We start from the raw sequence: 25,741 nt of genomic DNA on the forward strand, positions 1-25,741 counted from the left end.
TCAGTGTCTCAGTAGATCATAGCTATAGTTGTTGCAACCTAAGTTCTTAGCAAGTGCCCAAGACTTTCTGAAACACACTCCTATGGTGAAATTTTAAAGGCTGTCGTCTGTTCAATGATGAATACACTTGACCTATTAAATTATTGTGCAACCTTTCTTTGAATATCTGTAGTATAAAGATGGTGAGCAGTAGAAAGTTGAAACCTTGTAGGGAAATAACCTTTGAAGGGCAGAGATGTTGTGCAATGTCCTGGTGAAAAATTGATTTTGAACACTAAATTTTAATTTCTTAGTGCATGTACAAAAGTTTAAAAAATAATTAAACAAGCAAAAAAAAAATTGCACCAAGAAAGCTCTCCACAGTGACTACTTCAAAATTCTACTTGAGCTCCTCTTCACTGCTGCCTCCCCAGTAAAACTTGGGAATGCAAATAGGCCTAGCCAGGTGCCTTTTTAGTGCCCCTGACTGAGAATCTTCTGCTAGCAGTCCTTCTGTGTTTCGAGAAGAATGCTAGCTCAAACAGTTGCTACAAAATTGTGTGAAGAAAGGAACTCTATAAGGTAGGCAAGGTCCAAACTATGAAGGTGAAAGCCAATATCAAAACAGTGAGTGGGAAATCATCTGGTAGCTACTCCTAATTATTCAGCACAGGTGTAACACAGACTACTGGAAGTTCCCCACAACTGGGCAGCTGCATTCAATTCTAGCTGTAATTACCAAATGGTTGTAAGATCTAATTTAGTGTAGTAGCATTGCAGTAATTTACCTTTCTTTTTATTCCAAAATTTAACCTGTTAGGGATATGTGTTAAGAATATCTGAGGCTTACCTTTATAGTGTACAAAAGCTTGTCTCATATCTCAGTACTCTCAACTAAAATTAAAAATTTGATTTAAAATGTATCATCTTATCAGAATATCTGTGGGCCAGAAGGCACTCCAATTCTCAATCCATAATCTTTCAGTTGCTGACAGCTTTCCCTCAAGATTACCTTATTTCAGCACTTTTTTAGAGGGGAACGTTAAAGAAATTCTGAGCCTTTGAGTGCTCTAAGCATGAGAAAGTTTCATGATCTAAAAGAAGTGGTAATCTTTTATATATGTGGCAATTTAAAAGTCCAAATTAAGTAAATCATGGTCTTCAATGAGGATTGCGTACATTAGGAGATTTGATTTAGAAATATATTTAGGAAATAAAGCTACAGTATGAATGAATGAGAATATACATTTTTCCCTTGCCAACATATGTATGTTCAGGATAGAAATATTCAGGTTATCTGTATGCAGGTTTTCATTCCATGGACCTTTCCACATAGTATTTCCCCCCTTGTATATCATCTGAAACTGCCTCAACACCATCGCTTTATTTAAGATGACAAATACTTGTAAGAGCACAAATATAGATCTATCATAGTTGTGGGCTAATTTTCCACATTTTTTCCTGTTTTTTCCAGCCATTCTGTGTTTTGTTTGGAACCTTTAAAGTATATAAAGAAAACAAACTTTCCAAAGACTTTTTTTTCTCCACTGTGATACCAACACTGTATGCAGCATCAAAACAAAAATAAGAGTGATGGTGGGGAAACCTGCTTTCTCCATGTGATCCTATATCAGGATTCCTTATGAAAGCATATTATTATTGGATTAACTTCAGTACAGTTAGCAACAATATTACACTTTTATTGCCATCTATGTATTGGGACAAATAAAGTAATTCAGAGTCTTAGTGAAGTGTCAAAACCAACTGCTTACAAGATATTTGCAGTTCTTTGATTTTCTTTTTTTGTGTTCTCTGTTTTGACCTATCTTTCAAAAGTTTTCATCTTTTCTTTTTTTTCTTTTTCTTTTTGTGCCATTGTCCTTTCCAAGGTTATGCCTTTTTGCTGTTCCAAGAGGAAAGCTCTGTACAAGCACTGATAGATGCCTGTCTGGAAGAAGATGGAAAACTTTACCTATGTGTGTCAAGCCCCACCATCAAGGACAAACCGGTAAGCAGTATACAAAGTGCCTTGGCTGTTAACCAACTTCCCCTTGCCAATTCAAAAGCAAATAAATATGCAAGCATTTTTCCCCTGGTGTAACTGTTAAACTGGTTATGTTGGTGTTCCTTTACTAGGCTTACCTTCTTACGTTAGCATAATTTGGCTTCTTCAGAAGTTTGTTTAAACTTTTATGTTGGTACTTCCAGTACCATATCGTAACAGAATGTGTCCTGTTACAAGTCACCTATTTTAAAAAAAAAAAGAGTAAATGCTTTAGTTTCTTTGCCTATACTACTGTTGTTTTTTAAAAGCCCCTATGATTTAAAAAAGAAAACTCTTTAATAATTTAGGCAGCCTTGCCAGTACTTCATTGCTTTCAATTCTGCATATGCTAGCTAAGCAATTTATAATCTTTCATGCCTTTCACTTACTGTAGCAAGTCTGCTTTGACCCAGATTTGGTTTATAAAAGAAGGTTTATTAAAACCAATGAAAAGCATATAGTTGTGCACTTCTGATGGACAAATGAGGAGTAAGATAATACCAGAAAGAAGGAAAACATGTTTGAGGTATATTCTTGCTGAGTCATTTTGCTAGAGCTAATCAAATTTTAACTGGATTCTTCTAAAGGGATTTTTTAAATAAACATATATTCAGGCAGATATTCATTGGTATAGAAAATTAAATATTTTTTTTCTAGTTAACATCCCTCAAAATGTATTGCTGGTTGAATGTCTGATACCTTAATATTTTCCCCCTTTTTTATTCTAAATTACTTCCATATACTTCCATAAAGACTCCCTATAATCAAAGATGAACAATTATCCCTATTACTACTGAATCTGTTAAAAATGAATATTGGAAAAGACCTAGTTACTAAGATAATGTTTTTAAATTATTTAGAAAGTAAAGTGGCATTGTAGATGTAACCTGACTTTTGATATGTAAAAACCAAGCATTTTTATGTTGTCTGCAGTCAGAAATGAGCTGGTGGATAACCGCTTCAGTTGCTTGCATATAGTGGTGCATTACATACATGATACAATTCCCACTTCAGCACAACTGGCTCATATTACTCAGGATTGAACTAGAATAGAGACTTAATCTTGTTAAATTATACAAAGTGGTCCATCCTGATTATAACTGCCAATGGGACATTACAAGAAACTCTCTGGAATTGCTGGCACTGTGTTAAATCCTGAAGGTAGAGGACTTCTGTACTATCAGTCTTTTAAGTGGACAGGTTTCCATAAAGAGGGGCTAAGAACTGCATGTGTGGTGGTGGTATTAAGATAGTTGCTACTTTATTAATTTACAGGAATGATAACATCCGTTTAGGGCGGCCATTAATATAAAGTATTTCTCTAAACATGTAGCCTGGCCTAACTTCCTTCTGCAAAGGGTAATGTCAATCATTTACTACCTGTTTACGTCTGTAATTATGTACACAACTATTTATCACCCATTCCCATTTTTTTTTTAAATTGGGCATACTGAGGAGCTTGGTTTGCAATCTTGTAAATATTTAGTCAATGGGGCTAGTCATGTAAACAATGTAATGTATGTGCTTAATTTCTTGCAAATTAGGGCCTTATTCTTTATATAATTGTAATTATTATTATATATGTTAAATTTAATATATTATATGCATAATCCTTCCAGAGTAATCCTTAATCAAATTCATATAAAAGGCTCACGGGTGCCTTTTTGAATTAGAAGATTAGACCTGCAGGGGTGAAAGAAAATTGCAATGCAATGGCAAATCCAAGTGATTCTTACACAATTCACTTATTCTGGGGTGGTTGTGATGAGCAGGCTTATCCAAATGGCTTTTGAGCAGAATTCTTAGTTCTGTACAATCTGAAGACTTTCTGTCTAACAGTCCACTATCTAGCTGGCTGCTTAACTCAACTGAACAAGTGCACTTATATTTCTGAAATCTTATTTTAAACATAGGAATTAATTCCACTTCCTCTTCCCTCTTTTTAAAATTTTATGTGACTAGAAGAAAGCTGAATGTTCAATTGGCATCCTTAAATTCACACTATAAATGATAAAGCTCTTAATGTCCTTTTATATATTCCATATTCCTAATAAAGGAGGCTGGAGGAGGAAGCAAATTAGGGAGAGAATGGGGTAGCTGCATTTGCACGAGGAAATCTAACTCAAGCCTGGCCTCTAGAGGTGATAAATGTACTGTCCACATTTATCAAGTAAACACTGTAAACTGTACATTCTGAATACCTACATAGATAAATGATATACGTGCATCGTTTTTACTTTCACATTCTATCATTTTACTATTTTATCTTTAAAAAAGAATGTGAATATGTGTATTTACATATATTCTAATCAGATTTTACATATGTAAATGTTTAGCAGCTGATTCTTAATTCTTATTACTTTGTGTAGGGTAAGTTAGCAATGAAGTGAAGATTAAGTTGACATCTTTCTTTCAGGTGCAAATTCGACCTTGGAACCTAAGTGACAGTGATTTTGTAATGGATGGTTCTCAGCCGTTGGACCCAAGAAAAACTATCTTTGTAGGGGGAGTTCCACGTCCCCTCCGAGCTGGTGAGTTGAAATAGAAGAAAAGTTAGGCTAGACCATACGATCAGTAGCTGGTTTCGGATTCTGAGACAATGAAATTCCATCTGTTCCAGAGATTTTTGAAGAATTTGTGGTTTACTTTCTAAGCATATCAGTTTCTTCTGTCCTTAACCATAAGAATATAACTTCTGAGAACTTCTGGCCTTTGAAATTAACTACTAGTTAAGACAATGAATCAATTGTTTAGTACTAGAAATTAAGTAAAACTTTAAGGCTCAAATTTTCATATTGTCCTTGAATTTGGGGGCTGTTTTATTTAAGGTGACCAATTCAGTTAAGTACTTACTTTAAGCTCCCACTGACTTAAATTGGAGTTGTGGTTGCTCAACAGCTCTGAAAACCAGACCAGTTCTAATGAGGTCATTTTAAAAAAAAAATGGGCCCTAACTGCTTTTGTCTACATTTCTTTTCCAGGCCTATTATGAATTGTAGTTCATATTTGAAGAATGCCTTCGAACAGTAAATTTAGAATTTTTCCAAAGCAAGACAACCCATTTTTTGGTATTGATATATTAATTTGCAAGCTTCTAAGATTAGTTTTAGAAATTAATTTAGAACATTTGAAAGCAATACAGCAAATCTTGTTTTTTTTCTGAATCTTATGGGTTCCTTTCATATTGACAGTACTTCTTTACTGTGACCAATATCATGGATGCTTATTTTGGACTGAATTCCTACTGCGAATTCATGAACTCACTACCTAAAGGATGACTTTTCCTATTTTATTAAAGAATCTGAGAACTTACTACATTATGCTATTATTTCGCTGTCCACCTGCATGGAGTTGGAGTCTATTTTGTTTGATAAAATTACTCTAATTTGTGGTTTTTGTTTTTTTTACATTAAAAACATAGGAATTGGCATATACAGTTATCCCTTAGTGATACTTTTGTATCAGACGAAAAGTAATGTAATTAAACACATTTCCATACTTGTGTTATGAATAACCCCCCCTCCCTCCCACACACACAATTTGTAGTAGTTACTAGAATTAGAACACAAATTTAGTTATTTACTTTTTGCACTTCAGCCTGGAAAATAAAAACAACTAGCCTGGTGTAATCAGGAAAGCCAAAGCACAATTGACGTTGCAGCTAGCAAGGGATGTGAAGGGTAACAAGAAGGGTTTTTAAAGATATGTTAGCAACAAGAAGGTGGTCAGGGAAAGTGTGGTACCCTTACTGAATGGGGGAGGCAACCTAGTGACAGGTGCTGTGGAAAAAGCTGAAGTACTCAATGCTTTTTTTTGCCTCGCCCTTCACAGACAAGGTCAGCTCCCAGACTGCTGCACTGGGCAGCACAGTATGGGGAGGAGGTGAGCAGCCCTCAGTGGTGAAATAACAAGTTAAGGACTATGTAGAAAAGCTGGACATGCACAAGTCCATGGGGTCGGATGCAATGCATCCGAGGGTGCTGAGGGAGATGGCTGATGTTATTGCAAAGCCATTGGCCTTTGAAAACTCGTAGCGATCCGGGGAGGTCCCAGATGATTGGGAAAAGGCAAATATAGTGCCCATCTTTTAAAAAGGGAAGAAGGAGAATCCGGGGAACTACAGACCAGTCAGCCTCACCTCAGTCCCCAGGAAAATCATGGAGCAGGTCCTCAAGGAATCCATTTTGAAGCACTTGGAGGAGAGGAAGGTGATCAGGAACAGTCAACATGGATTAACCAAGGGCAAGTCGTGTCTGACCAGCTTGATTGCCTTCTATGATGAGATAACAGGCTCTGTGGATATGGGGAAAGCGGTGGACATGATATACCTTGACTTTAGTAAAGCTTTTGATACGGTCTCCCACAGTATTCTTGCTAGCAAGTTAAAAAAGTATGGATTGGATGAATGAACTAAAAGATGGATAGAAAGCTGGCTAGATTGTCTGGCTCAACGGGTAGTGATCAATGGCTACATGTCTAGTTGGCAGCCGGTATCAAGCAGAGTGCCCCAGGGTCGGTCCTGGGGCTGGTTTTGTTCAACATCTTTATTAATGATCTGGATGATGGGATGGATTGCACCCTCAGCAAGTTCGCAGGTGGCACTAATCTGGGGGGAGAGGTAGATACACTGGAGGGTAGGGATAGGGTCCGGAGTGAGCTAGACAAATTGGAGGATTGGGCCAAAAGAAATCTGAGGTTCAACAAGGACAAGTACAGAGTTCTGCACTTAGGACAGACTAATCCCATGCACTGCTACAGGCTGGGGACTGACTGGCTAAGCAGCAGTTCTGCAGAAAAGGACCTGGGGATTACAGTGGACAAGAGGCTGGATATGAGTCAGCAGTGTACCCTTGTTGGCAAGAAGGCTAACGGCATATTGGGCTGCATTAGTAGGAGCATTGCCAGTAAATCGAGGGAAGTGATTGGCACTGGTGAGGCCACATCTGGAGTATTGTGTCCAGTTTTGGGCGCCTCACTACGGAAGCATGTGGACAAATCGGAGAGAGTCCAGTGGAGGGCGATGAAAATGATTAGGGGACTGGGGCACATGACTTATGAGGAGAGGCTGAGGGAACTGGGCTTATTTAGCCTACAGAAAAGAAGAGTGAGGGGGGATTTGATAGCAGCCTTCAACTACCTGAAGGGGGGTTCCAAAGAGGATGGAGCTAGGCAGTTCTCAGTGGTGATAGATGACACAAGAAGGAGCAATGGTCTCAAGTTGCAGTGGGGGAGGTCTAGGTTGGATATTAGGAAAAACTATTTCACTAGGAGAGTCGTGAAGCACAAGAATGGGTTACCTAGGGAGGTGGTGGAATCTCCATCTTTAGAGGTTTTTAAGGCCCGGCTTGATAAAGCCCTGGCTGGGATGATTTAGTTGGGGTTGGTCCTGCTTTGAGCAGGATATTGGACTAGACCTCCTGAGGTCTCTTCCAACTCTGATCTTCTGTGATTCTAGTTTCACTTTCAAGGTTCTCGTGCACTAGCACAACACAGCAATGCTTGAATTGGCATAGCCAACTCGGGCAGGCAGAATAACCTTTAGTGCCCCTACGTGGAGCTATAGAGCTGGTTTTGTGAAGGCTTGTTCTTCGTTCAGCCACAAAAGATCACTTCCGCCTCCCAAGTTCTACTAAGAACCTAGATTTGCTCAATATTGACCCTAAACCTCAGTCACCCTGTTTGTCTGTCCCTTTTCCATCGTTCCCTAACCAGCCTGTTCTGTATGCCCTCTTCCCCATCCCAGTCAACCTGTCCTAACTAGTAGATACTTTATATATTATAAAATAAAATAGCTATGTCCTATCTTAAGAGTGGGAAAGAGCAGCAACTGATTGCAAAAGGGGTCTGAATCAAGTGAGTCTGTAGAGGGTGCCAGAGGTACTAGAACCGTCCCTGTGTGTAAGAAAAATTAAGTGGAATGTTTCATATCTATACAAAATCAATGTATATTTTTTAAAAATACACTCTTATAATTAGTTTTAGTGGGGATTTTTAATGTTTAAAAAAAAACTAAGTTTGAGGACCAATTAGATAGTGTCCCTTTAAAGTTTTTCAGTTTATTATTTACTGTTATTATATTTGTATTCTTATAGTGCCTGGAAGCCCTAGTCCTGGACCAGGACCCCATTGTGTTAGGTACTGTACAAACAAATATAGCCCCTGACAGCAAAATACTTTATAGAGATGGTTAAATCACACTGGGCCCAAAAAATAGGTCTGGTTAAATAAAATATATAATATTCTAAATGATTGCTCAAAACTTACTGTTAATATTGTACAAGTTTTAATGAATTGTTTGGATTTAAAATATTGCCCTACGATGTTTTCTAACTTGAACACTGCTGCAGTGAGTTAATGCATGAGAATCTGAACATGGAACTGGCTAGAAAATCTCTACAAACAAACTTAAATTGGCAAGTCTATTTTTTCCCAAGCGGAGCTGAAAGTTAACGTTTGTACATAAATTAGGAAATTGGTTTTAAATAAAGTTTTTAATCTGACAACGTCCTTTTTACAAACTCACTAAATCATAAACTCTAAACTAGTTTCAACTTGATATTTATTATAAGGACCCAATTCTGAAAGCTGTACACATTAATCATAAGTGTAGTGGGGGTGATTGCATGCTAAAAATTCAAACCATCGAGTTTTTAAAATTTGCTCTAACCGGTGACTGTGTAGTATATTGCCATGCAAATATTGATGTGTATATATGGAGGCACCAATACTCATGAAATTATCACAAGTATTGTGATCTTATGAACGGCAAGAGGCGGCTCAGAAATTCATCTTCAACCACCTGCAGCTTCTGCTTTGGCTACTTCTGCTTGGTTTAATTTTGGTTGTTGGGTTTAGTGTGCAGGTGCTGGGTGGTGTTGGTGGCCTGCAATATACAGGAGGTCAGACTAGATGATGTGGTGGCCCCTTCTGGCCTTAAATTCTATGACTCTGACCCAGATCCTCATTAACTGAGATAGGAGGGCAGAGAGGACCCTGGCAGGCAGCCCCCTTCTTGCTCCCAGCACAGCAGCTTTCCCTGGAGACTGGGAGGAAGCTGGAGGGCACTGCTGGACCCTGCTGTAGGATGTGGCTGGGAAAAGCCCCATGATTGAAGGGATCATTGGAACTTGCTGGAAAAGTGGCATTTTGTGGTTGCGGTGCTGGAGCCTGCCAAGTGCATGAAATAGAGGTGCTTATGTTTGTTGTGGGGGTTCTGAGGAGTAAGGACAATCCAGGATATGCAGCATTTTGCCCGTACTGGGGTGTCATGGTTTGGAACCCGCCAGGAGGGGCTGCAGGACTGAATTGTTCAGGAAAAGAATGCTTCCATCCCAGCTACTTAGCCTACTGTTGCTTGGGGAATTGATATTCCTACAGCAAAAGAAAAACCTTCTTCATCACTGTAGGCTGCATTTATGCTACAGGGTTATGCCAGCATAGCTATGGAGCTATAGCTATGCTATTATAAGTTCCCATAGCATAGAGGGTCCTCAGTCTATAGAAAGTTATTGTGAGTCACCAAATGGCATTATTGCAAATGGTATTTTGATCTGAATGTGTAGAAGTTAACTCTCAAAGAAATGTTTGTCAGTTGTAATGTAGCACTTTCTTGAAGTTGAACATTATCAAAATGTAAAATTGGTTCTTTGCCTGAATTTATCTGTCTAGAAACTGTCTAAGACTTTCTTGAAACTCCTCCTTAGGCATAGAGTTGAAGTCTTTGGGTATGTCTACACTATGGGATTACTCCGAATTTACAGAATTCGATTTTGGGTAACCGATTGTGTAAAGAGTGCATGCAGCCACACTAAGCACATTAATTTGGCGGTGTGCGTCCATGTACCGAGGCTAGCATTGACTTCCGGAGCGTTGCACTGTGGGTAGCTATCCCATAGTTCCTGCAGTCTCCCCCGCCCATTGGAATTCTGGGTTGAGATTCCAATGCCTGATGGGGCAAAAACCATTGTCGTGAGTGGTTCTGGGTACATCCTTCCCCTCCCTCCGTGAAAGCAACGTCAGACAACCATTTCCTGTCTTTTTTCCTGGGTGAACTGTGCAGACACCATACCATGGCAAGCATGGAGCCTGCTCAGCTCAAGACAGCAGTCATGAACATTGTAAACACCTCGCGCATTATCGTGCAGTTTATGCTGAACCAGGACCTGAAAAACCAGGCGAGGAGGAGGCGGCTATGGCAGTGCGGTGACAATAGCGATGAGGACATGGACACAGAATTCTCTCAAACCGTGGGCCCCGGCGCTTTGGAGATCATCTTGTTAATGGGGCAGGTTCTAGCCGTGGAACGCCGATTCTGGGCCTGGGAAACAAGCACAGACTGGTGGGACTGCATAGTGTTGCAGGTGTGGGAAAATTCCCAGTGGCTGCGAAACTTTCGCATGCGTAAGGGCACTTTCATGGAACTTTGTGACTTGCTTTCCTCTGCCCTGAAGCGCCAGAATGCCAAGATGAGAGCAGGCCTCACAGTTGAGAAGCGAGTGGTGATAGCCCTGTGGAAGCTTGCAATGCCAGACAGCTACGGGTCAGTCGGTAATCAATTTGGAGTGGGCAAATCTACTGTGGGGGCTGCTGTGATACAAGTAGCCAAAGCAATTGCTGAGCTGCTGCTACCAAAGGTAGTGACTCAGGGAAATGTGCAGATCATAACAGGTAGTTTTGCTGCAATGGGATTCCCTCACTGTGGTGGGGCGATAGATGGAACCCATATCCCTATCTTGGCACCGTAGCACCAGGGCAGCCAGTACATAAACTGCAAGGGGTACTTTTCAATGGTGCTGTAAGCACTGGTGGATCACAAGAGACGTTTCACCAACATCAACGTCGGATGGCCAGGAAGGGTTCATGACGCTCGCGTCTTCAGGAACACTAATCTGTTTAAACGGCTGCAGCAAGGGATTTACTTCCCAGACCAGAAAATAATTGTTGGGGATGTTGAGATGCCTATAGTTATCCTTGGGGATCCAGCCTACCCCTTAATGCCATGGCTCATGAAGCTGTACAAGGCAGCCTGGACAGTAGTCAGGAGCTGTTCAACTACAGGCTGAGCAAGTGCAGAATGGTGGTAGAATGTGCCTTTGGACATTTAAAGGGTCGCTGGCGCATGTTACTGACTTGCTCAGACCTCAGCGAAACCAATATTCCCATTGTTATTGCTGCTTGCTGTGTGCTCCACAATCTCTGTGAGAGTAAGGGGGAGACCTTTATGCGGGGTGGGAGGTTGAGGCAAATCGCCTGGCTGCTGATTACACGCAGCCAGACTCCAGGGCAATTAGAAGAGCACACAAGGAAGCTCTGCACATCAGAGAAGCTTTGAAAACCAGTTTCGTGACTGGCCAGGCTACGGTGTGAAATTTCTGTTTGTTTCTCCTTGATGAAAACCTGCCCCCTTGATTGACTCATTCCCTGTAAGTAACCCACCCTCCCCCCTTCATTCACAGCTTGCTTTCAAAGGAAATAAAGTCACTATCGTTTAATAATCATGTATTCTTTATTAATTGATGATAAACATGGGGAGAGAACTGACAAGGTAGCCCAGGTGGGGTTTGGGAGAGGATAGGAGGGAAGGAAAAGGCCACTAAAAAAGTTCAAAATAATGACAGCCTTTTGCTTGGGCTGTCCACTGGGGTGGAGTGGCAGGATGCATGGAGCCTCCCCCACCCTGCGTTCTTACACATCTGGGTGAGGAGGCTATGGATCTTGGGGAGGAAGGAGGGCAGTTATACTGGGGCCGCAGCAGAACTCTGTGATCCTGCTGCCGTTCCTGAAGCTCCACCAGATGCCGGAGCATGTGCGTTTGCTCACGCAGCAGCCCCAGCATTGCATCCTACCTCCTGATCTTCCTGCCACCACCTCTCATCTCGAGCGTCTCTCCTCTCCTCACGTTGGTCCCTTCTGTCCTCACGTTCACTGGCATCTTTCCTGTACTTTGATACGGAGTCCTTCCACTCATTCAGAGAGCTCTTTCATCGTGGGTTGATTCCCTGATTTCAGAGAACATTTTGTCCCGCGTCTGTTTTTTCCCCCCGCCTTATCTGAGATAGCCTTCGGGACAGAGGAGGGAGGCTTGAAAAATTTGCAGCTGTGGAAGGGAGGGAAAAAAGGGAGAGAAGTATTTTAAAAGATACCTTTTACAGAGCAATGCTTATACTCTTTCACGGTGAACAACACTATTCACATTACATAGCACATGTGATTTTGGTACAAGGTCGCATTTTGCATCTTAATATTGAGTGCCTGCGGCTTTGGTGTTAGAGATCACAGACGCAGGTCTGGGCAACAGAATTCGGCTTGCATGCGGCCATGGTAAGCCATTGTCCTTCGGCTTCTGCAACCTTCCTAAAAGCAGCGCCCTCCTTTCCTACATACCAAGCAAAGCTCATTGAGTGCTACGGTTTTCCTGTTAACGTGCAGCAGCAGAAACCAAACTAACCACCCCCATCCAATTTTCTGGGATGATCGCTTTATCCCTCCCCCCACTGCGTGGCTGGTATCAGGGAAGATCCCTGCTAGCCAAACACGAAAAGCTCCCTGCGCTAACTGCAGGGAAGGATTTCTTTTCAGCCACAGGCAAACAGCCTAGTAGGAATGGCCACCTCTGTCCCCTTAATTAAATTCCCGTATTTCAACCAGGTTACCATGAATGATATCACTCTCCTGAGGATAACACAGCGAGATAAAGAACGGATGTTGCTTGAATGCAGGCAAACACCAGGACCATACGCTGCCAGGCTTTGTCATACAATGATACCAGATTATTTGCTACTAGCATGGCATGGTCAAGTGTCCTACCGTGGCATGGTCAAGTGTCCTATCATGGAGGACAGAATAAGGCTGCACTGCCCAGAAACCTTCTGCAAAGGCTTTTGGAGTACCTCCAGGAGAGCTTCATGGAGATGTCCCTGGAGGATTTCCACTTCATCCCCAGACATGTTAACAGACTTTTCCAGTAGCTGTACTGGCCGCGAATGCATCCCAAGTCCTCAGGGCAAATTAATCATTAAAAAATGCTTGCTTTTAAATCATGTTTTATATTTACAAAGGTACACTTACTAGAGGTCCCTTCCATGGCTTCATGGTCTGGGATAATGCCTTGGGAGGGTTGGAAGGGTACTTCAGTCAGGCTGAGAAAAAGATCCTGGCTGTTGGGGAGAACGGAGTGCTGTGTGCCCTCCGCAAGCTCGTTGTCGTCCTCCTCATCTTCCCTGTCCGCAGAATCCTCAGGCATGACTGAGATTACCCCCTCCTCAGAATCCACGGTCAGAGGTGGGGTAGTGGTGGCAGCACCCCTAGAATTGCATGCAGCTCAGCGTAGAAGCAGCATGTCTGCGGCTCTGCCCTGGACCTTCCGTTTGCTTCTTTGGTTTCTGGTAGGCTTGTCTGAACTCCTTAACTTTCATGCGGCGCTGATGAGAGTCCCTATTGTGGCGCCTCTCCATCCTTGGAGATTTTTTCAAATGTTTTGGCAGTTCATCTTTTGGAACGTAGTTCTGCTAGCACGGAATCCTCTCCCCATATAGCGATCAGATCCACTACCTCCCATACGGTCCATGCTGGTGCTCTTATTCGATTCTCGGACTGCATGGTTATCTGTGCTGATGAGCTCTGTGTGGTCACCTGTGCTCTCCACGCTGGGCAAATAGAAAATGAAATTCAGAAGTTCGCAGGGCTTTTCCTGTCTACTTGGCCAGTGCATCCGAGTTCAGATTGCTGTCCAGAGTGGTCACAATGGTGCACTGTGGAATAGCTCCCGAAGGCCAATACCGTCGAATTGTGGCCACACTAACCCTAATTCGAAATGGCAATGTCGATTTCAGTGCTATTCCTCTCGTCAGGGAGGAGTACAGAAATTGATTTTAAGAGCCCTTTGTCGAAGAAAATGGCTTTGTTGTGAGGATGGGTGCAGGGTTAATTCAGTTTAACGCTGCTAAATTCGACCTAAACTCGTAATGTAGACCAGGCCTTTGAATCATGCTCTGAGGACTTCAGTAACTCAGCCAGAGGTTATGGGTATATTACAGGAATGGGTGGGTGAGGGTCTGTGGCCTGCGATGTGCAGGGGATCAGATTAGATTATCACAATGGTCCCCTCTGGCTTTAAAATCTATGAAGATTTTACATGGTGCCAATATACTAGTCTACTTTTGGTGGCTTACCAACATTGCACTAGAGTATCCTTGAGAAAGAGAGATGTTTTTTCCGTTTTGTAAAATATGGGCTATATGTTTAAAAAAATAAAAATGTACACTGTTTTAGATAATTTTAAATTCCAGTTTTTCTAGATGACCTATGTAACCTGGATTATCTTCTGAGCTGTCAAGTTAAGAGGTTGTCATAAGACAAGATAAAGACTTAAAAGAACTCTATGCTTCTGCTGCTAGATTTACCAAAAAAAAAAAATTAAGAAATTACTGCTTTGGGGGAATCTGAAAGGCACCATCATCTGGAGAGTCTAAATGTTTTCTCCTAATTTAAAATTAAAAATTTTATAAGTATCCCTAATGACACACCATGCATGTTTCCATTCTATTCTTTATACATTCTCATTCCATGCTTTCCTTTTCAGTCATTTTTCCTGTCTTCTATTTCAAAGCACAGTCTTAATTGTACCAAAACCTAAGAAGTTAAGCATGTTTTCCCCACTGATGTTTTTCTGTTACAACTGTAGTACTAGGATTATATTTCTGCAAATATTGGGACAAGAAAAATGAATTTTGGAAAATCAGATGTCTGGGAAAAATTTTAGCAACTTTTCCAACAGAAGCTTAAGGTATACTCTTGTACAGTATCAATATGGCATACATGGATTGTAATCCTAAAGCATTCATCTCAACCAGTAATAAAAGAATATTGCAAGAAAGTCGTAAGATACTCAAAACCCTCTTCTCTCTGGTACAGGATTTATTGCTTTAAGTATATTTAGAAGTCCCTGATTTGCCAGATTCTTCTAAATGATTGTTACAGGATATCTCTGGAGATACAACAAGAGAGAGTAGGTACAAAAGTGTGGTCAATATAGGAGATGACAGGTCTGTAAAACCAGATGTCTAAATATGTTCGCAGTTTAGAAACACTATTTTGCTTGGGTAACTAAACTTGGATTATCTTTGTCTTCAAAGCCAAAGATAGTTAAGCTTCCCTTTACCACTACAACATATCATAAATTCAGTACATGTGGTGTGACAAGGCAACTAAATGACATAATGAACCTGATGCAATACATCATATTTAATTTTTTAAAGAGAAACCAATTAGCTTGCCATTAATTAACCCCTCTCCCCCTGTTTGAAAATGCTCCGATTTAAGGGATTTTTGTGATGCTGGTGTAGAATAAGTTTGTGAATATATATGGTATATAGGGAATAGAAGATAGTGGGCTATGACTTGAGAAATATGATCATGCTCTAAAGATGACGTGTCATAATTTGAGTGGCAGAAAGAAATGGAACTAGGAGCTTAGTGGGTGAGATTATTCTTGGAGTTACAGTTTTGGGTGTTTCATTATGCTGTATATTGGTTTCTTCAGTTCCTGAGCAGCTGTCCTCTGAGAATCATTATATTCCAAAATTTTATTGTGGTAATTTTCTTGTTTAGAATAGATATTTGCCATTTCTGTTTTGTCATTCATTTGTGGGGAGTTTTATTAATTTAAAAAAAACTAAATAACTTGGGTGGTGGTACTAGAATATGACAGTTTGGAAAAGTTCTGACAAGATCCAATGCCTTCTAAAAATCCCTCCTCTTTGGGGATAGGGGAAGAGGGTATTGTGGGGTGTGTGTGTGTGTGTGTGTGTGTGTGTGTGTGTGTGTGTGTGTGTGTGTGTGTGTGTGTGTGTGAAAGCAATACTGTATGTCCATGCAATAACATAAATGACATAACATTCAATACATTCCATAAATGTATATATAACTTACATAATGTATATGTTATATAAACATAACTCATTCACAAGCGAGAGTACATTGTGGCAGGTAAGGCTGTAACAGTTTCCATTGCAACCCTTGTCCTCGTGTGCTTTTCTGAATAATTAATCTTTTGGGATCAAATTTTCCATATTTGGTTTCTACCCAAAGATGAATTTTCTGCTGAAAGTTTGAAGGGTGGGGGGAGGGGATGTTTAGTTGTTTCAGTTGAAAGACTGAAAAAATACTTTCCTAACTGGAAAAGAAAACAAACATATTCTTTAAGAAACTAACCCAAAACCCACTTAAGTCTGGAAAAAATATGGGAGTATTTCCATTGACTTCAGTGAATCAGGCCCTAATTTAGCTAGAGCAGAAATGGTCAATGTGTGAAATGTGGCACAGTCTTAGCCCTTAATTAAAGCGTGATTTCCCAAGTCTGGGGAGTGTGGAAATTAGATTTCATTTAACAAAATAAGAACTTCTGAACTTTACATACTGACATGAGGAATGAAAAGTTGTAAAGTGCCCAGTTCAGGACAGATGCACTTATTTGACTGTGCATATAGCCAAGTGTACCCAGATAGTTAGAGCATGTAATATGTGCAAGAACAACTCCAACAGTTTCAAAAAAACCCAAGGAAATAAATGCATCTCTGAGACCAAGTGGTTAAAATAACAAGTCAGGAAATGCAAAATCTGAGGTTCTACAGACAACACTCATTTGTCTCCATTATGCACATATGGTATATTTTTATTTCTATTATTCTCATTAATATATAGCTTAGTATATTACTATTTTTGTCAGTAAACATATACCATCAATATACATGATGCAGTAGGGCTGAGTTAATCACTGTTGGGACGGGGGGGAGAAATCTACATTTTTCTGACAGTATGATTTTATAACTGTTTAACCTCGACATTGCACTAATGCACTTTTTGGAATCAAATGTAATATGTAACTGATAAAACACTCTACTTGGGGTATGTAACAGAATCCCAGGAAAGCTTTTCCTTAGCATCCTCACCAGTTTATGTTTGCACTTTCAGTATATTTCAGATGGGTACTGGGATTCTTTGACCAATCCAGCTTTCAGGTCCCTTTTCTATTTTCCTAAAGTACTGGAATTAGGGTAAATAGTCTATTTTTAAAGCTGCAGGCCATGCATAAAACCTTTAGTAATATTGAATCTACAACATTTAATAATTGTTTTCTCACAGTTGAACTGGCAATGATTATGGACCGTTTATATGGAGGTGTCTGCTATGCTGGCATTGATACGGACCCAGAATTGAAGTACCCAAAAGGTGCTGGCAGAGTGGCTTTCTCCAATCAGCAGAGCTATATTGCTGCTATTAGTGCTCGCTTTGTCCAGCTCCAACATAATGACATTGATAAACGGGTAAGTAAAACAACACAGAATGGAATGGTTGCTGTTGATATTGTACAGGAGCTAAAAAAAAAAATCTTTTATTTTTTTAAATTGTGTGGGAGGATATTGTAGGCTGTATTCTTGTCTCATATCTGGTAATTCTTTTAAAAGCTTACTTGAGGAGCCAAAGCATGATGAAGATGATAGTCCTAAATATCTAGTTTAAGAAACTTCCATGTCAAAAGTGGGAAATAGTTGGTGATACATTTTGGTTTGTTTTTGTTGTTTTGTTTACCTTTTTGAAGGTGAAGCCTGGTAGAATTTCTCTTCAGATGGATGTTCTTTTTTCTTGGAGGAACAGTTAGCGTTCTTGGTCAGTGGCTGGGATAGAGCTTGTGGCTTCTCTGGTGTTAGTAGAGATCCGGGAAATACTGTTAAATCCCCAAAATATGACTGCGTCAGAGATTTCCAAAAGTCAAAAGATAAGACCCATAGTCATAGGAGTCACTGAGCTCAAAAGTGTCTTGAGCCTTACTTACCTGTTAGCAAAGCACTATGAGATCTTTGAAAGGAAGTGATAGAAATGCAAATTGTTGTTGTTACATTCATATGAAATACTAAGTCACAAATGACAGGGAAAAGCCATATAGTGAATTAGTAAGTTTCTTTTTTGTTGCTGTCGCCCAAGTTCAGACTTGCATGAAATTATTACTTATTTCCCAGGAGACAAATAATTTTTCTGGACCTTAGACTTCATGTCCGATACAGTGTTAGTTTTGAGAAACAAAACTTTACTTCTGAAATTCCTTATTTAAATGGAGTAATTTCTTTGTATCGTCTCAAGACATCTGAGGACAGATTTTCAGAAACTGAGCTGTGTGTGTAACTATGCAGCATTACTGCAGCTGTATATGCAAAAGGCCAGCTAGGTATAGCTGTGGCTACTGAAACTTTATGTGCAATCATGGTGTGTGCAAATTAGGCATATGTTTTTGAGGACCTAGAACATTCATAATAATTTAACAAAATACAGTATATGCTGCTGATAGATATAATCACCAAAGATGGGGTGGGTTGTTTTTTCTTTAGTCTGAGTTGGTTCACACATTGAGGTGGCAAGCTGATGCGTGTGCATATTTAGAAAACTAAAATCACCTGTCCCTATCTTTTCTCAAAACTTGAACTGAACCTTTGTTGAGGTTCAGGAAGGGGAGGAGGGAAAAAATCACTGATATTTTTTTCCGTGTGCCTCTACATTTCCTGGTTTCAGCCACGACAAGTGGTAGACATACCAATTTAGACCATTTCTATAGTATTTCTAACTAGGGAATACAGGAAAACTTATCAGAAAGACTTTTATGGCAAGAGTCAGACCAAAGTGGTTCAGATCAGATTTTAAACTTCTGATTTGTAACCAAGTTTTGGAATCCTTTGAGATTTTCCCATCGCTAATTAATAACACCCATTTAAAACACATTATTTATTTATTTATTTGTTTTAGATTAAAGATACAGGTGCCAAATGGGGCCAGCTCACAGCAATTCCACAAGCCAATACTTCTCCCTGTTGGCTGCTCCAGAATCTGAGATTCTATTTAAATACTGCCTCTACCTTGCATAATTGTGAAAATACTGTTCAGTTTGCCTTTTTTTAGGTTAACCAAATACAGTTATATACCTAATTCTGCAGATAGCCTGAAATATTAGTGCTTAAGAGAAGGTGCGGACTGCCCCTGTTCACAACCTTTAAATGTTAGCTCTAAAACCTAGTGATATTATTCAAATTCCTTAATTATTATTGCATAACTCGCACATCATAATTAAAATTATTATACTACTGACCAAAGTATGCAGGGAAGGAGAGATATTGTCATATTATGAAGATTTGAACAACTTACTATGGGTGGCATATCATTCTGGTAATGAGTAAGCAGATATGGATGGAGTTTGGGAGATTAGCTCAATTTTTTTTGTCTATTTTGACCTCTGATCAGAGAGGCACCAAGAACAATAAAAGAAAAACAAAGTGCATAGAGTATTGTTTTATACAAAGTTCCTAACATTAGCAGTAATGAGTTTGACATGTAGGATGGCACTCTATACCAACTTGTTACAGGAAGTACTACTAATACAATCTAACTTCTCAACAACAACAAAAGTTATAGCTATTCCAGATAGTGGTGCAATGTAATTCACTAAGATAACTTTACTTTAAAGAATAAAATTAATGTTTAGAAGGTCAACAAGATAAATCAGAGTAAAATTTACGCTTCTTTGAATTACCAAGTGGCCTTTGCATAACTTTGTCTCCCATTTAACTTAATATTTAATATTTCTTGAATATTTTACTTTCATACCGGAAAGCTGACATATTTAAGCATATGCAGTCTTATTTTTCCTGATTCGAAAAGATGTCTGAGAATGACAACTATGCAGCTAGAACAAAATTATTTATAAGAAAAAACACACTTATCTTGTACTTATTTAGCTCTATGTAATATATTTAGAACTATTCAAAAAAATTCTACTTTCTAAATGACACTGTAGAGGTGTATGCCATCAAAAAATAGAGAAGAAATTGTTACCTCTCTTTTCCCCTGATTTCCTATTAAATTAGTTGTGAATTCAGCCCTAGCATGCACTGCTGATTTAAGGTTTGCAAACAGGACTCAGAGGACATTCCTGGGAGATCAGTCACATTATCAAAATAATTGATTACTAATAGTTGTTAATAACTGTAGTGCCTAGGAGCCTTAATCATGGACCAAGGGTTCATTGTGCTAGGTGCTGTGCAAACAGGACAAAAAGATTGTAACCTCTTTGGAGAGGGACTGTCTAAGGGCCTGTCTACACTAACAGTCACACACTGGGGCAGGGGTTGGCAACGTTTGGCACGCGGCTCACCAGAGTAAGCACCCTAGCGGGCCGGGCCAGTTTATTTACCTGCTGACGTGGCAGGTTCGGCTGATTGCGGCCCCCACTGGCCACGGTTCGCTGTCCCGGGCCAATGGGGGTGGTGGGAAGCCACACGGGTGAGGGATGTGTTGGCCGCGGCTTCCCGCCGCCCCCATTGGCCCGGGACGGTGAACCGTGGCCAGTGGGGGCCGCAATCAGCTGAACCTGCCGCGTCAGCAGGTAAATAAACTGGCCCGACCCTCTAGGGTGCTTACCCTGGCGAGCCGCGTGCCAAACGTTGCCGACCCCTGCACTGGGGTGTGAATCTATCCAGCACTAGCATGCTACATGCTAAATGTCTCTTTGCACCTTGCTGAGGTGCATTAACAGTTTGTTAGTGCGCTTTGATCTTTGAAACTGTGCTAGATCAAAGCACACTAACAAACTGTTAATGCACCTCAGCAAGGTCCACACAGACAGTATGTAGCAGACTAGTCCAGGGTAGATTCAGATCCTTAGCTTGCCATGAACTAAGTGTTCACATAGACAAGCCCTAAGTAGAAGACAAGAGACACCAGATGGATACAGGCATACAGGGCAGTCTTTCAGTCACCCTTGTTCTTAAAATTAAATCTCTTGTTTCTTCTTTCAAAGAAATTTGAGACTACAGAAACTTTTACATGATTGAAGTTTGATTTCATTTCCATATTTGTTATAAGTAAGTATGTTTATGGTACTGTTTGTCCCAGAAGAGAACAAATTCTCTGGCTTTCACTTACAGCATTTGGGCATGTACTCATAAAATATAAACAGAATATTTGCATCTGCTGATGCAATTTAGTAATTTCACATCAATATAGAGGCTGTAGGGTGTCACTGTTTGAATGTGTATATGCATCAGAATTTAGGTCTGCATTTCCCTCTGGTTATTTCTGAGACATGTATATAGTGGCCTAATGGGAAAGATATTCTTTTTTTTTTTTTCTAGTAATTTCTTAAATGATGAACCTGCATAACTTCAGCAAACAAATATATTAAACAGTCAAAAACATACATCTTCTACCCCTTTCTCTCCCCTTGTCTGTGCCTATTGTAACCCAGCAATCCTCACCATGACTTTGTTCCTTATCGCCCATCTTCGATCACCCCAGTGGTTTACACCCATCCATCCCAAAAAACAAAACCAACCCATAACTTACTATATTACAAACATTGATTCTATCTCCCCTTGTAAGTATTCTCACACTTCTTATCAAACTGTCTGTACTGGGCTAGCTTGATTATCACTTCAAAAGTTTTTTTTCTCTTAATTAATTGGCCTCTCAGAGTTGGTAAGACAACTCCCACCAGTTTATGCTCTCTGTATGTGTGTATATATATCTCCTCAATATATGTTCCATTCTATATGCATCCGAAGAAGTGGGCTGTAGTCCACGAAAGCTTATGCTCTAATAAATTTGTTACTCTCTAAGGTGCCACAAGTACTCCTGTTCTTCTTCTTTCAACTTACTATATGTTTGACAAAAATAAGCTTCCTGTTAATGTAATAGAGCCATACTTGAGTAACCATATGAATGTATTACTGTAATACTTGTCCTCCCTTTTCCCTCATTTATAGTACATGTTAAACTCTCTTGTGGCTTTATAACTGAATTATAACCTCTTAATGACAGGGACCTTGTGTTTTTATTTGTTCTTTCAAATGCCTAGCAGACTTCTGCCCAATGTATACATAAATTATACCGAAGATATATGGGTAGTATTATCCCAAAACAATGTTATCTGAATTGATTCAAACAAAACTCTTTCTAACTTAACCTCGAACTCCAGTCTACATCAGGGATGGAACTGATTAGAAATGAAGAAAAGGCTTGCATGTTTATTCCAACACAGTTGCCTTATTTTTCTTTATGGTAAGGTAGATGAATTTAGTTGAAAATGCTTAGTCATCTGGTGAAACTTATCTAACCACAAAAAATGAGAACCTATACATCCACAAGAGCTGTGTTTCTTTTTTAATGCATCTGACAGGAGTCTTGACTTCTTGAATATGTGAATCTACAGGAGTTTACAGAATGAGTACACGGTGTAGAAAATCCTACTGTGTAATTGCCAGAGCATAGTAATCCACCACAAAAATACCTATGCTGTCTTTTGTTCATATTTGATACTCAAATCAAGGTGATTACCGTCTCAGTGAAAAGCAGTTGAAGCCTGGGTTTATTTTCTAGGGTTACAGAAAGCTACTTAATAAACTGTGAAGCTTATGATAAGATCCTAAGTCTAAGTGAAGTCTAAATAAGTAGGTGAACCTAAAAAGTTGAAATTGACTCTCACAAATAAATGGGTTTTGTGGTTTTATGTATTGGGTTTTTAAATACTTGTCAAAGTACTAATTCCTGCTTTGTTTGGCGTCAACATCTATACTCTAAACTTTAAAAAAAAAAAAAAAAATTAAAATTCCTGACTTCAGAATGTGTTGCTCTTGAACTGCAATATGTTTAATTGAACAAGCAATTGTAGACTTTTTGGCAGATATAAGGTATTACACTAATGCTATAATAATTTTAAATTTATACTAGACAGTAGAATCTCAGAGTTATGAACACCTCAGGAATGGAGGTTGTTCGTAACTCTGAACAAAACGTTATGATTGTTCTTTCAAAAGTTTACAACTGAACATTGACTTAATACAGCTTTGAAATTTTACGATGCAGCAGAAAAATGCTGCTTTCCCTTTACTTTTTACTAGTTTGTTTTAACACAGTACTGTGTGTGTGTGTGTGTGTGTGTGTGTGTGTGTGTGTGTCTGCTGCTGCCTGATTGTGTACTTCTGGTTCCAAATGAGGTGTATGGTTGATGGGTCAGTTTGTAACTCTGGTGTTCATAACTTTGAGGTTCTACGTGTAACGTGACAGAGTTAATATCTGAAAAGCTTAAATTTCAATTTCTGACTGAAAGACAAGGTGGGTGAGGTAATATCTTTTATTGGACCAACTTCTGTTGGTGAGAAAGACAAGCTTTTTAGCTTACACAGAGCTCAGGAAGAAAAAGCTGAAGAAGAGCTCTTTGTAAGCCTGAAAGCTTGTCTCTCTCACCAACAGAAATTGGTCCAATAAAAGATATTACCTCACCCGCCTTATCTCTCTAATATCCTGGAGCCAATAGAGCTACAACTACACTGCATAATTTCTGACTTAGATTTTTAAAATTGTAACCATGGAGGTAAACTTTTGAAGTTCAATAGTAAGAATAAAATATAAAGCTTCAAGTCTGCAAATGAAAGGAAAATTCAGTGTTAAATCTGACTCATGCTCCTTTGTCATAAATGCACTGTGTAAATGTTAGGCTCAGAATATAATTACTTTGACATTGAGTCATTGTAGATTTAACTTAAACATATTACTTTAGTGCTTTGTGAGGGAAAATAGGGCATAGCAAGGCTGAGAAAAATGACAATAATTCTAAAGGTATTTTTAGCAGTGATGCCAAGTTAACATTTAAGATGTGAAGCTACTTTTTAAATTGTCCAGTAGTTTAGTTTGCTTCATGATCCAAACTGAGTTTTTCTAGGTCACTGGCATTGAAGGAAAATCTTATTAGTGCAATAAATGTGGTCTGTTGTAAAGGATATGATTGTAGCTACACATTTTAAAATAAATTTCAAAAAGTAGGAGTTCTCGAAATGAGCTGGATTTTAGTGCCTTGTGTGTGTATATAGTGGACTAAGTGCCGTGTGTGTGTGTGTGTGTGTGTGTGTGTATGTATATGTATATACATATATATATATATATATATGACAGCTTTTTCTGGAGGGAGGGGGATTTAGTGAGGGAATGAAAGTGGCACCTTCTCATAGGACACTGGTGTAGGTGTAAAAAGTAAGTTCCCTATGAATAGAGGAAGAGACAGTAGCTCTCCTGTATTTACAAAAGGCTTATGCTGGTATTACTGATAAATTATAAAAGCCTTCAGTGTGCATTGAAATGATATAGGGTTGTTCAGCCAAAGGACCCTAACTCTCCCTCGATTCTTCTAGTTATGTTCAACGTTTATTTCACTGAAATGTCAGCAAGGCCAAATCATAATAAAGGCTTAATATTCGGAAATATACCGTATATACTCATTCATAAGCCGAATTTTTTTAGTAAAAAAAAGGGAAGCACCAGAGATGTGGGTCGGCTTATGAACAGGAATAGAGAGGGAGAGGTGGGACACAGCCCCTCCCCCCCCATCAGAGGGAGCAAGGAGAGGCAGCACAGCAAGCAGAGACAGAAGGGAAGAGGCAGGGCCAGAGTTTCTCCACTTTTGGCCACACTGCTCTCCCCCCCAGCCTCCGAAGAAGCTGCAACTCCGGGGCTGGCAGGTTGCAGCCGTGCCACTCAGCCCCACCCCCCAGAGCAGGCTGTGGCCGCGCTGCCTAGGTGCTGGAGCACGCTGCGGCCACACCACCCGGCCCAGCCTGCTGGAACATGCTGAGGCTACACCACCCAGTATGGCATGCTGGAGCACGCTGTGGCCGCGCTGCCCAGCCTGCCGGAGCAGCTCCAGCCAGGTCAGACACATCCTCCCCTGGCCCTTCCCAGATAAGGTGGGAAGGGATGGGATGGGGAGAGTGTGGGGATCCCGGGCTAGAGGTGGGGGCATGTGGGGGGTAGTCACAGGGGTTACTCCCCAACTCCCAGCTTCTCTCCCCAAAAAAATTTCCCCACAAGTTGCTGTCCCAGCCCGTCAGGGTAAGCAGCTGGCACGCCGGGACACTGTTTACCTCTGTACCTGTGGATGCTCAAGGAAAACAAACCATCTCGGACCACCAACGGCTTATCCTGCTGGCCCGGGAGCCAAAGTTTGCTGACCCATGAATTATAGGGCGGCTTATGAACGGGTTATAAAAAAAATTTCAATTTTTACTTATCCATCTTGGGGGGGGGGGGGGGTTGGCTTCATATTTAACGTAAATCCAAAGGGTTTTTTGGTATTAAAAAAATAACCTTTTAAAGCAAAGCTATATCAAAGTAATCACGCAAATGTGTACAGGGAATACTATGATGATGAAATACAAAATTAGAGGACAGTATGCTGAACCACTTTGGCACTCACCAGAGCTAAGAGAAATCTTCCTTTTCCACCCCAATTCCTGATCAAAATATATAGCTAAGTCCCAAGGTAAATAGCTTGATGGTTAACGTGTAATAACTGTGGCTATAATCCAAGGTTACCCATCAGCAGGAAAATATTTAGGGTATACGCAGCTTTGAAATGGTCACTTTCTTAATAGCAAATCTTTTATAACTTATCTCAAACTGTGTGAAATGTAATATTTCATCATAAAGTAAAAACAGAATCTTCCCACTAGTGCAGAAATAGATCCATGAATTGTTTGTATCCTTCGTCTGTAAGGGATATTTCATTAACACAGAAACTATATTGTTCTCCCACTTAAATGTTCTCATGAAAGCCACTTTCAAAAACAAGATCTATCTAATAATCTATATGTTCTTATATAGAACACTGGGAATATATTACACTCA

At 39.9% G+C, this 25,741-nt stretch overlaps 1 protein-coding gene across 9 annotated transcripts in view; it reads left to right on the top strand.

Annotated features, from left to right (window-relative positions):
* Nucleotides 1-25,741, top strand: part of CPEB3 (cytoplasmic polyadenylation element binding protein 3) — a 183,171-nt gene that overhangs the window by 149,667 nt on the left and 7,763 nt on the right. For all 9 annotated transcript variants that reach the window (XM_034776644.1, XM_034776643.1, XM_034776642.1 and 6 more), the window contains 3 exons: nucleotides 1,869-1,987; nucleotides 4,440-4,554; nucleotides 17,165-17,346. In XM_034776644.1, coding sequence (XP_034632535.1) covers nucleotides 1,869-1,987; nucleotides 4,440-4,554; nucleotides 17,165-17,346 — 416 coding nt within the window. The remainder of the gene's footprint in view (nucleotides 1-1,868; nucleotides 1,988-4,439; nucleotides 4,555-17,164; nucleotides 17,347-25,741) is intronic.

Source organism: Trachemys scripta, chromosome 7, assembly GCF_013100865.1.
Source record: "Trachemys scripta elegans isolate TJP31775 chromosome 7, CAS_Tse_1.0, whole genome shotgun sequence".
Taxonomy (NCBI): Eukaryota; Metazoa; Chordata; order Testudines; family Emydidae; genus Trachemys; species Trachemys scripta.